Here is a 13,069-nt window from a genome sequence, read left to right as displayed (position 1 = left end):
CAGAGGAGATTATCTTTTTCTCAGCAATTGTTTCTTTGCCTGTCAGCAATATTGCTTAAAGAAGTTGTGAACTGAATTTACTGAAATTATCAGGATACATCCGTTGTGGTCAAAAGAACAGGTGATTACCTTTTGTAGTGATTCAGATTCAGACTATGGTATGCATCGTGATCTGGATCCAGGATTTATTTTCTAAAGGCTGCACGCACAGTTCTATGGTGTTAGTAACCCTATGGCCTATGTGGAAGTCTTTGTTAGTTTTCATTTTCCATCTGATGAGTTAAGTTGGCTGTATAACCCATATTCAGCTGCACTACATTTTAGCTGGTTTTATATGAGGTCAAGTCTGTCCTCTCAGTGCTTCTAGTTTGTGGAATATTTTTGTTGCGTTTTTCTTTAATTCTATGTGTGCCATGGTGTAAACTCCTGCGTGGATAAGATACATAAAGAGTTGATCTATACAATGCTCCCAACCAGAGGGATGTAACCCCAGCCAGCCTAATTAATGCTGTGGTTTCTTCACTCCCATCCCCCCTTTCCCTTGTCTGCCAGGGTTAAACCAACTCCAGAGTGGCCTCCACAAGCAGCACATGAAGGACCTGTTTGTGGAGCTGTGCCTCACTGTGCCCGTCCGTCTCAGCTCCCTCCTGCCCTACCTACCCATGCTGATGGATCCCCTGGTGTCGGCTCTTAACGGCTCACAGACCTTAGTCAGTCAGGTAAGCCAGCAGCAATCTGGACCCAAATTTCCAGCAAGAAGAGCAAAGCGTGTACTCCCACATACTGTGTGTCTTTTTATGAATTTTTAGGGATTCTTTAACTGCTCTTTCCTTCTCTTTCTCTTAGTTTTTTTTTCATTTTTGGTCATGATTATCCTTTCCTTTTTGATCTCTTTCAATCTCTGTTAAGTTGTTTCCGTGGAATATGACAATAAGTTACATGACCATCTATTTGCAAGTTCCCCCTTCTTTTTCTGTTATGCTTTGTGCTTTGCCTACTTGTAATAGTAATTGATAGAGTGACAGAGATCATCTTTTTATCATGGGATGTCTGTTTCAAGGTATTGTTTTCATCCATGCTTAGATTGGCAGATTTTTCTTCCCCCCCCCCCCTCAAAAAAAAAAAATAAGGATGCTAGTTTGAAGATACCAGGGGATCTCTTTGTAAGCAATTTACTTTACTATTACTGAATGTCAGAAAGGGTTTTAACATTTTGGGTAATGTCAGTAATACAATGTATGTCCCGTCAATACGTCAGTCATCACTGTCACGGCTCGAACACAGTCAACTCAGCGTAAGTTGATGGTGGATATGTTAAATAATTTGCCGATGAGGTCAGTGAAAATAAAAGGCCTTGATTTATGTTTATAGTCTAATATATATTACTCCTCTGTACATGCAGAAGTTGAATATCACCTAAGGCAGTGTGTTTTTTCTCAGACCCGCCAAGTGTCAACTTACACGGAATTTACTGTATCTTGAAAGCTGCCCCCATCACCCTTAATACCCCCTGATATTTCCACAGGGTCTGAGGACGTTGGAGCTCTGTGTGGACAACCTGCAGCCAGACTTCCTCTACGAGCACATCCAGCCGGTCAGGGCGGAGCTCATGCAGGCCCTGTGGCGCACACTGCGTAACCGTAGCGACCAGATCGCCCGAGTGGCGTTCCGGGTCCTAGGCAAACTCGGGGGAGGCAATCGCAAAATGCTGAAAGAACCGCAAAGGGTAGGTTTGATTTGCATGATCTTAGTTGTTGCTTCCATGTTGTTTAAACCCTTTCCTATCTGTATAAAGACTATAAAGCAAAATGTCTTTTTGGGCAGTGAAGCTGCTGTAGTTCAGAGTATTAGCATGCATAAACCGATGTCAATTTCACTCAGGTTTTTTTTTAATTGTATTTATATAAAATGTTTTTGCCTAAAAATCTGAATTAATAAAAAAATTTACTGTACTTCAAAAAAAACATGAACTCTGTTCACATTCAGCTTCTGTTCACTTCTTGTCCAAACTTTGATCTTGTAAATTTTGTATACAGTTCCATTTGGAAGGTTATGAAAGCTTGATAATACCATTTATTTTTAAATTAAAGTATTAATTATTAATATCATTAAATTTATAAGTCTCTCATTTCTGCACCTGATCATGATCGATGTAATGAACCATCATACACTAAAAGTCTCTCTAAATTGTATGTCTTGCAGCTTTCCTACCAGGAGGATGAGAATGATGGGCCTTGTATCACCATCCTTTTTACTGACCACAAGATGCCTGTCCATCTTCCCGTATCCAAGGTAACGAGTTTGTCTTCACATTTGAGCTGCTGTTTTCTCATTATCTCTCTGTCTCAAGAAGTTTTCCCGTCCTGAGCTTGACTGACTTTTTGTGCATCTGTTCTTTATATGTTTTCAGTTGTGTTCTGCACCATTCCCTCACATTTTTTTGGTGTGAATTTGAAAAGATGGTTGGAAAACATAGATATGTTTACTTTAATATTTTGCATGGCTTTAGTGAGAGAATTCTGAGGATTACTGAAATGATTATTTGCATCACAAGTGAAATAGCCAATGAAAATGATACTAGAACACTGGTAAAGTATGGAATCTCTGCGCTGTCTCAACTTTTCAAAAGTTGTATTTTCAGATGGAAGTCATCTGTAGAAGGTAAGAAATTTAAGTGAAAGTAAATTCCAATTATGTCACTTGTGTTCATTCCAGGTGATTGAAACTGCACTCACCAAGTTGACATCCCCAACAACGGACGTCTTCTACCGGCGTCAGGCGTGGGAGGTCATCCGCCATTTCATCGTCAGCATGCTAAGCCTCGGCGATGATCAGCGCACCATTCAGCAACTTCTCTTCCACACGAGGTGAGTGGCATACTCTTTATTCGTCCTCAGCAGAAAATTTGAAAATGTAATGTGTAATTTGTGTATTAATCAATAACAGAGTGGCACTGCAATTTACACAGATCTGGGGACTGTTACCTCATTATGTTTTATCACCTTCTTTAAGATGGAATAGACAAATTTTTGTTGTCCTCAGTCTTTTCGTGGTGCCTGCAGTCACAGCAATTAGACATAAAATTGTTGTTTCGATCAATACATTTGCAAATACAAGTTTCTGTGAGATTTTTTTTTTCTTTCAGATTTTACTTTCATGAATGATACCCTGCAACTGTCCATATCCCTACCATCACTTTCATTTCAACCAATCCAATTTCATCTTCAATTTTTTAAGAACCTGAAGTGGGGGGATTTACTTCAGCAAGTTTTCATCAGATGTAATCAGCTGAATTGATCTCAAATACTATGATTGTCAGCATGGACCCCCCCCCAACCAAAAAAAAAAAAAAAAAAAAAAATGAAGAGAAGATCAAACCAAGCCATTCTATTTCATAATTGTGTCTCCATGTCATCAATCCCATGTGCAGTTTCCATGACGGTGAGATCCCGAGGACAACAAGCCACGCCTACAAGTGCCATGACCTCCTGTCCAGGACATGTTTCCAGAATGCACTGACCTCCATGATTGGTGAGGATGGCCCTGACACTGTATAAAATCTTGATGCGATCATAAAAAGTCCAGCATATCAGTTAGTGCATATTTTTTAGTGGCCAGAGTAGTGATTACTGAGATGAGGCAAATTTGAGTGCCATAATGTGGTGGAAAGGTACAATTGTACAAGATAGAATATTATGTATTCTTCTTGTTGATGCTTTCTGTTGTTGTTGTTTTTGAAAATGATGATGATAATGATGAATGTCATTGTTGGCATTATCCTCAATTTTATTGATGTTATTAGTGCTTTTTTTATATCCTCACTACTAACTGTTATGATAATGTTGATGATGATGGTGATGATTTCTATTGTTATTATTATTATTATTATTATTATTATTGTTATTATTATTATTATTATTATTATTATTATTATTATTATTATTATTATTATTATTATCATTATTATTATTGTGATTATAAATGATGATGATGATTGTTTTTCCTGTTGTTATCATTATCATCTTTTTGTTGCTACCAGTGTCTGCTACAATCAAGGATCTTCGTCCCAGCTCATTGCCCTTCATGATGAATGTTGTGAGACACATCACTCTAGTGGCCGTGGCACAGCAAGCAGGTACGTGATTTAAGGGAACCAATCGGCAGATATTGTGGTCCTTCTGTTGAATCGAGCCTAATGCGCTGCCCACCGTGGTACATTTGAAAGCCACAGCTTGCGTATACCTACTAGAATAGAATTGCCCATCTTGCAAATATGTACACCGTAGCATATTACGCTACAGATCGTAAGATTGCTTTACGAAGAGTGAGGTTTTCCAAAAGAATCTATAACCACTTGATAGTCTTCTCCTCTCGCGAGAGCTAGTAGTGTGAGCATACTCAGAAGCATTCTGGGGATTCCCACAATTATTTCCATTGCCAACCCATAACATTACATGGTGTAACCATGTTACAGTTCCTTTAAAAGAACCTTGACGGTACACATGCTAACAGAAACTTCTTTGAATGAATTCTACAACCATCGTATTTCTGTCCAATTTGCGTAGACAAACTGTCTCAGTTCTGCTTATTTGATTCTACTTTTCGTAATTTGAATTTGAATTCATTTCTCGTTTTTCACAATAAAGTGCATTACATATCACTAGACAAAAATGAAAGTATGGTACTTAATTCAAAGCTGGATAAAACTTTAATTACCACATAGTAACTTCATGATTGTTGATTCTGCTATTCTTCATTTCTCCCCTTCCCCGCCAAGGCCCACTGCCGACAGCGCACAGCCGACAGAAGTCCCTCAATGACAACATGGACCCCCACGTGTTGGTGGATGCCATCTCCGCGTGCATGGCCCACGAGGAGAAGGAGCTGTGTAAGACCGGTCAGCTGGCACTGACCGTCATTGTGGAGACCGCTGCTGCTGTCATGGGCAGTAAGGCCAGAGTGAGTACGAGCCGACGACGAAGACTAGATGCAATTCCGTCACATCTCAGGCTTCTAAATCAGTCATGTGTCAGCTAGTGTCAAACTTGCATTCAAATTTTGTTGTTTCTTCTATTGCTACCTGAGAAATTTATCCAAAGATGGAACAGGCTGTCCAGTCATAGGAAAAGAGAAAGTGGAGTCCCTTTTCTGCCATATCTGTAATGAAACCAATGTCAGTTCATTGTCCACCTTGCCTGGTTCATTCCTGTTGTGTTCTGTAAAGACATTTGTTGCATGCGTCCAGTACTAGTGGGGCCCATTTCAGCCCCATCTGTAGAATGCACAGTCTCATATAATATTAAAATCCAGTCTAACGACAGTTTTGTGTAAACGTTGCTTGTGTGAATAATCCCCATTGCTCCTTTTAAATTTCTGTGCCTCATGACAGTTTCCTCATTGTACATTTTGATAATGAAGGCAATGATAATGATATCATGATTACGTGTGCACTTTCTTTTGTGTTCTGCAAGTCGTGGTTAGATTTCTTTCGGTATGATTAATATTACGCTTCACTCGACTTCTTTCCTTTGTTTGTTCGTTCCAGGCCTGTCAGCTGTCCATCTTTGAGTATGTGGCCGACCGAATGTGCAACTGCTGCTACGAGAGGGCGTGGTACGCCAAGCTGGGCGGCTGCATCGCCATCAAGTTCATGATGGAGAACATGGACATCTGCTGGGTGCAGAGCCACCTCTACATCTTCCTCAAAGCCCTCCTCTTTGTCATGATGGACTTGACTGGAGAGGTACGTGGGTCAAAGGTCATTTTTAAGTACTGTACAAGCTGTTATTTTCGCGTACAGATATTTTCGTGAATGGGGAGGTCACAGACATTTTCGCGAGATCTTGTTTCGTGAACTGACACAGAGGCTATTGTAAATGCGCTATAACCCTAGTGCATAGCGATGTTTTTTGCGTGTTGTTAAATTCGCGGTCCTACTGTGATTCGCGAAATTCGTGAAAATTAAACCCTCACGAAAATAACAGCTTATAAAGTCATTCCTTTGTTAGTTTTTTAGTTTGATAGTCGTGTTGAGGATGGTTGTTTAAGAAGGAGACCTTCTACAATAATGTGCCCCTCTGGATTTCAGCAGAATCTATTGCTCTTTCTGACATTTGAGTTTTTACATCCCTTAATTGTCAGCACTTACATAATTGTAAGATGGTTCTCATTAATGAAGAGGATGGGGGGGGGGGATGAGGGGTAGGAGCGACATACCTTTGATCAGGGGAAATATCTTAGGGCAACAGCACAAATTTGACAACTGATATTTAACATGATTTATTTTGGATTTTCAGATGTTTTTACTCTGTTTCAGATGCTTTTACAATGTTTCAGATGTTTTTACACTTTCGAATGGTTCTCGATATGATTAAATCTTATCATGGTACACACCAGTGGTGCTCAAGACGTGCTGCATCAGAAGAATCACTGAATTACTACTTTCCTTCTCGTTTTCCCATCCATGGTCCAGGTATCAAGTGGAGCTCTGAGCATGGCCAAGAGTAACGTGGACCTGGTCCTGAAACTCTGCGCCACCCCAGCTACGGGGGCAGATGCCGAGAACCCCAAGCTGGCCGCCGCCCAGCAGAAGGCCTTCCACGACGTCACGAGGGAACTGGTCAGGGAAGTGACCTCACCAAACCAGACGGTCAGGGAACAGGTCAGTGTAAATGACGGTTGCAATTGATTGAAAAGAATTCAAGGACTTGTTCGTCATTTCTATTGCTTTCCATGTTGAAGGCCAAATATGGAAGTTTAGGTATTGTTGCTGGATACTGATGTGTCATTCACTTTTAGATTAACATTATCTCAGTAAATAAAGTTGATTTCTCTTTTTGATTTTGAAACTTGCATTGACTCAGAAAGTTGAAATTGTAATGATTTTATGAACAATAAGGTGCATCATATCCAGACAGATATGAATATGGTGGATTATTCATATGTATCACAAAATGATACATGTATGTATGAATGTATACGGATGTATCACACAATGATACGTATGAATGTATGTGTATGTATCAACCAAATGAGGAGCAGTTGTGGTTCAGTGGATAAGACATTAGACTCTGAGTCTTGAGGTCCCTGGTTCAAGTCCCCTGGCAGCAATGGTTTATTCCCCTGGGTAAGGCACTTTATCCTTGTTGCTTAATTCTTCTGAGGGCACTCAGAGCTGTCGATCCTCTTTTTTCTTGCCTACAAGCATCCATTGCTTCCAATAACGGTCACATGTAAAAAGAATAGTAATAATAGTGGTAAAATGCAACTTATGTTGCACCAAGTCCAGTCTGTTGAGTGCTCAAGGGCATACATGCTATTATTACCCCAGTCATTGGATACATAATTTCCAACAAGCACTGACAGTGCTCACTCTCCACTCCCTGGGGAGCATTCCAGCCAGTCGCCATGTCACAGGCGCGCACATGCTGATCAACCAAATTCTCATGCTACTGGATACCCATTTATAATTCCTGGGCGGAGAGCAGCAATGTGGACAAAGTACCTTGCTGAGGGGCAAATGTGTCGGGCTTTGTTGGATTCAAACTCATGAACCCATACCACACTTGTGTGATTCAAAGACTAGTGCTCTTGTCTACTTGGCCACTACATCTCCACTTATACAAGTTTGTATGATAGTAGGATGATAGTTCTGTTCAATTCAATGATCTGTTATTCCTTTCCACCCATAACGAACCCCAAAGGCCATGGAGTCGCTGCGCTGGCTGGCAGACTTCACCAACAAGAAGGTGATGGAGATCATGTCGCCCCACAAGGAGGTCCTGGCCGACATGATCCCGCCCAAGAAGCACCTGCTGCGCCACCAGCCGGCCAACGCCCAGCGGGGCCTCATGGACAGCAACACGTTCTGCACCACGCTGGAGCCGCGCCTCTTCACCATGAACCCCACCATCCCCGAGCACAAGCTCTTCTTCACAGAGGTGAGCCATGGGTCTTTCTGTCTTTGTGTCTTTGTGTGTCAAGTTCGCATGCCAGACTAACCATATTTTGCTCAAAAGCACAACTATGCACAAACAGATCTGACAATGAATTACAGTATTCCACAGTACATGTAAAGCCATAGCTGTGTCAGTAACTTTGCATCACAGCAAAGCTTTCTATTTTCTCTGCAACTTTTTTGTGCTCTATTTCTGTCATACATGCTTCAAATCAATGTTACATGGCTTTGAAAAATCAAAGTAGCTTCCAAAAGCACTCATGCATTGCATTCTTAGAGTAAAGTAATGTGGCACATGCAGGGGTTACGAAGAGTTAAGGAAAACCTTTTATATGGACATGCACACAGCTATGACCTTGCCTAGCTTGGCAGCTTGAAGCTGATGTTATCCTCTCCTTCACTGGGCGGTGATGTGACTGATTTAGACAAACCCATCTGGGTATAACATTGTGATGGTCCAGCATTGACACAGATAACAGGGATTGATTAGGTATCATCGTCCCATTTATTGATAGTTTCCTTTCGGGATGCCTGTACCAATTTGCAAGGAAAGCAAGAAAGTGTTTTTTTTTTGTTGTTGTTTAGATCGAAGTTGACTTTGGCATCACAATTTGAGATGTGTCAGGTCTTCTCCGTGAGCTTGATGTCCAAACAAGAGAGATAGATGACAAAGTGGTACATTGAACTTCATTGAATTCATTCATGGCAGCAATTTTGATTAATGCTGCCACATATTTCTCTCAATCTTTCATCCTTTACATCCTTGTATTGTCTTAATTTTACCCTCCTCCTTTTCTTGGTTATTCCTCGCTCTCTATGCAAGTCTACTTCATATTCATTCCTCCTTTGTCTTATTTTCTGCGAGGCTACTGTCATTGAAAATCATTTGTACACACGTAGGTGCAAAGTCAACGAATAGATGTTATGCTTTTACTATTTCTCTGCAGCTAATGAATCTCTGTGAGACGGAGGACTCAGGGCTGGTGAAGCTCCCCTGCTACAAGTCCGTCCCGTCACTGGTTCCTCTCCGGATTAGTGCCCTCAGTGAGTTGCCGGCCATTTTCCCATTTTCTACATTCTTGTGATTTTGAAATGACAATAATGTTCAGTGCAGAAACTGTGTTTATATATTTTATCGTACTGCAAGAGCTCGTATGTGCTAGTTTTCTGCCCTGTACTAAGTTATTGAAATAAGGAGATATTGAATGAATATTACATCCATAAAGCATAACAATCTACATTGTTCTGAACCAGTTTGCTTGACAAAAAGGATGAATTAGATAAATAACATTATAATTTATCTAATTATGGTGAATTAATTTTAGAAGGTGTGAAGATGAAACAAATTCATGATGACGACATTTTGCGGCAGTGAGATATGATTGGGTGAAAAGTGTAAAGTGTATATGCTAGTTTCTCTACACAACTCATAGAATCAGAGATATTGTCCATGATCTCATGCATGATCCTTTGTCTGCATGCCCTTCTACTGCAAGTTTGCTCCATGGCGCACATTTGTGCACTGCTCTTTTTTACCACAGCAACAGCAATAGCTTCCAGTGATTTCTGACAGTAATTTCTGATTTTCTTGAATGCTGCATTACAATTCCTTGCTGCAACCACTGGTGTATGTCTAGTCAAAAGCGTAAATCACATATTTCTGAGCTCTACATTGGAGTATATGCCTCTACGAGGGAGCATGTAATAAAATAAATATCTGGAAGCATTTTGCTACTTCAGTTCTTATTGCAACTGATTAACAAATTGTCCTACATTGTCATAACATAAGCACTGAGTTGATCAGTGTTTTAGTAGTTTTTCTTTTGTCATGGCTACTACCAAAACACTGATCAATTCAGTGCTTATTTATGTCGATGTAGGGCAATGAAAACAACTCAATGAAAGGATTTCATGAATTTGAGTAATTTAGTTCTTTTTCTTTTTTTTTTGCTTTTGCCTTCTTTTTGTCTTATGCAGATGCACTGGCAGCATGCCGATACATTCCGCAGGCCCGGGAGAGGATCTTTAAGATCCTCTACAACGCCCTGAACTCCAGCATCAATGAGCTCCAGGAGGCAGGGGCTGAGTGCATGAAAAAGGTAAGGGTGTGGCAGGGTTGGTATAGCCTTTGTCAGAGACCCCCCTCCCACTGCAGTGATTGTAAGAGGAGCTAGCATAGGGTTGTCTTCATTCCAGACTAGTTAAGCTACTGTAAACGCAGAAATTTTCACGTATTTCGCGCTACTTCTGGCTAGCACGAATTCTTCCTGCAAAAATATCGTCACAATTTTCTATGCACATTGTGAATGGGTTGGCAATCACGCATCGCATATTCAACCCGCGAATATGTTGCTGAGCTGCTCAGCGCAAAAAAAAATTAATCACGCGAAAATATCAACATTAACATTACTGGCGTACTACGTCTACGAGAAGAGGACCTTTTGAGATCTGTCAGAATTTTTTGAACCCACCCCTTTGAATGACCAAATTTTGCTGCCAGTGGTTACTAGCAGAAATCACTACCAATTCTCAGAGTGCCATCCAAAGAAGATCGTTGCACTTTTCCCATTTGCAGCTGATGGGCGAATTGAGCAATTGCAGTGGTCGAAGCGACTAACTGAATTGATCTGTGAATCAATTGTATAATTTTTGATGTGTAATGTTTCGGTTTTTTCCCCATGCAGAAAGTGAATTTTATCCGTACTTGCACGAAAATGGAATTGATTTATCATATGCCATGTGCGATGCATACACTTTATACCATTCTGAATGTCTGTAACCATGAGACAATCATTTGATGAGCCAAACAAGTTGAATTTTGTAGGATTGTATGGAAAGATCTATCACATCCTTCTTCTCTCTTTTTTTTGTTAACATTGCAGTCATTATTTGCCAGCACAAATTGTCGCCATGGAGGTCAAAAATTGGGAACTGCACAAGCAGCACAATTTGTCGCTATTAAAAACATTTGATTTTGTTTAAAAAGAGATCCCTACAGGAAAGCAATTGTTTGAAGTGATTTTTTTTCCCAACAAAAGAAGAATGATGCAGTCTTGATTTTTCATCTACCTGCCCTTGTCCCTCTACCACCACCTGTACTATATCTCCTCCACAGTTCATCGCTGGCCAGCCGGTGGAGATGGAGCTGGTTCACACCAGCGTGCGGCCCCTCCTCCTGACCCTAGGGGACCACCGCAACCTCAACCTCAATGTCATCCAGCGCCTGCACAGCCTCAGCCAGCTCTTCCCCAATGCATTCAACGAGAAACTCTGTGAGCAGATGTTGGTAAGTGACACCACCCCCCCCCCCCCCCCCCCCCCTCTTCCTCCGAGTATGCGGGTTTTGATGCCGGGTGCTTCAATTTAGGGTTGGGTTTCTGAAGTCTTGGTTATCATTGCCAACAAATGATGCTTGACTTTGAAGGTTGATTGAATAGCAAGACTTAAATCATGTCATTTTATTATAAAACAAATGATACACAGTACTTATTCGGGTGTTAGTAAAATCATCCACCCTCCATAACTTTTAAACAATCCAATGCATACTCGCATTCACCTTGTGTATTTCAAATTATTGCAAGATTTAATAGTATCATGTGCATTATTCTTACTAATGCCCTGTGCAAATGTGGATTATTTCTTTCATAACGTATGGATGTTCTTAGAAGCTTTAATGTATCGTTTTTCTCCGTGGTTACTTCTGTCACATCGCAGAGTCACCTCAAGAAGTGGCTGGAGAATGCCGTGCTCATCCAGAAGAACGGCCAGAAGTCGACCGACCACCTCAAGATCTGCACGGCCATCCTCAACCTCTTCCACGCCATCCCAGCCGCCTCGGCCAAAATCCTTGAGCACCTGCTGCTGCTCATGATCAAGGCAGAGGCTGCCCTTAATATGGAGGTAAAAACAGCCACCCCCTTTTTCCAGCTGCCCACCTTCCCCTTCCCCTTCTTGTCACCTTGTCCCTCTCCAACTGAATATAATATTTTTTGTTTATTTTGACAAAATTTCTCTTTGTGAAGATCCCTTTTGTTTCAAATCATTCCATAACAAAGTATACTATCCACACTGAGATAGGCATTGATACAAAACAGAAAAATGACAAAACGTAATCAAGTGATGCATCTCTATTTTCACTTGTATCTGCAAATGCTTTAACTCTAAACTGTGCTTTGTTTGCGGATTGGCATGAATGTCTGGAAATGAATTGTCAATAAATTTAGATTCCGTAATCCATCCAAACCGGACTTAGTTATGGATTAGCAAGCACACTAAGTTGTAGTAGTGTGCCTCAGTCCAACAGGAAGGCCATGATTGCACAGTAGGGATTAGGAGGAATAGGTAGTGCTGATGGAAAAGCTTGGTGGGTTAATTAAGCAAAGTACCTGAGCACATAACAGGTTAACAATGAGGGATACATGCTAGAAAGCAAAGCATTCTGACAGCTTGCTTTCCCCGACTTATAATGTACACAACTCAAAGGCGGTTTTGTGGTATGTGATACCAGCAACACTCAATACCACCTGAATATCATGTCCTGAGTCCAGTATGAGAGTATCACACTGTACATTGTATTATATTCCATGTCATGAATGTTTCATACCTCGTGGTGGGCCGTAAGAACATGCTTCGAAGTGGTGAAGTGTTCATCTGATCCCTTTGCAGGCTGGCAGTCCATTCCGTGGGCCGCTGCTGAAGTACCTACTGGGCTACGCCCAGCAGACCGTGGACTTCTTTCTGCAGGAGAACAACCTCAAGAACCACCAGCTCAGCCGCACATTCAATGTAAGACACAAATAAAATTATTACATCTATAATCATTTTAGAGACATCTAGTGATGTCTCGTCTGTGTGTGGTATTTTGGCTTGGTTTGTTCTGATTTTGCACCTCAGATTGAATGGAATTAACTGGTGTCTGGTAAAAAGATGGAAACAGCCTTTCCATCTATGAATATAGCTGCAAAGGGTGTTTGACTGACTGACACAAAGTCCAATTGAAAACAAACAAACAAACAAACACACACACAAACATATCTCTTTTGGAAATAGATAAAAGAAACAACAACCTAAAACAACATTTCTCATTCTGTTCAGTGAGTTAATTTCTCATGA

At 40.9% G+C, this 13,069-nt stretch overlaps 1 protein-coding gene across 1 annotated transcript in view; it reads left to right on the top strand.

Annotated features, from left to right (window-relative positions):
- Positions 1-13,069, top strand: part of LOC139708193 (transformation/transcription domain-associated protein-like) — an 87,898-nt gene that overhangs the window by 27,355 nt on the left and 47,474 nt on the right. The window contains exons 20-34 of the mRNA XM_071620168.1: positions 553-719; positions 1,526-1,726; positions 2,203-2,292; positions 2,716-2,867; positions 3,431-3,531; positions 4,040-4,135; positions 4,778-4,959; positions 5,546-5,743; positions 6,473-6,661; positions 7,704-7,940; positions 8,905-9,001; positions 9,935-10,056; positions 11,073-11,243; positions 11,672-11,857; positions 12,623-12,742. Of these exons, the coding sequence (XP_071476269.1) occupies positions 553-719; positions 1,526-1,726; positions 2,203-2,292; positions 2,716-2,867; positions 3,431-3,531; positions 4,040-4,135; positions 4,778-4,959; positions 5,546-5,743; positions 6,473-6,661; positions 7,704-7,940; positions 8,905-9,001; positions 9,935-10,056; positions 11,073-11,243; positions 11,672-11,857; positions 12,623-12,742 (2,309 nt within the window). The remainder of the gene's footprint in view (positions 1-552; positions 720-1,525; positions 1,727-2,202; positions 2,293-2,715; positions 2,868-3,430; positions 3,532-4,039; positions 4,136-4,777; positions 4,960-5,545; positions 5,744-6,472; positions 6,662-7,703; positions 7,941-8,904; positions 9,002-9,934; positions 10,057-11,072; positions 11,244-11,671; positions 11,858-12,622; positions 12,743-13,069) is intronic.

The sequence above is a fragment of the Diadema antillarum genome, unplaced genomic scaffold, assembly GCF_040938485.1.
Source record: "Diadema antillarum isolate AM-2024a unplaced genomic scaffold, OU_Dant_1.0 seq00001319_RagTag, whole genome shotgun sequence".
NCBI lineage: Eukaryota > Metazoa > Echinodermata > Echinoidea > Diadematoida > Diadematidae > Diadema > Diadema antillarum.
Note: the sequence above shows the minus strand (reverse complement) of the source record. Positions and strands in the feature narration are given on the sequence as shown.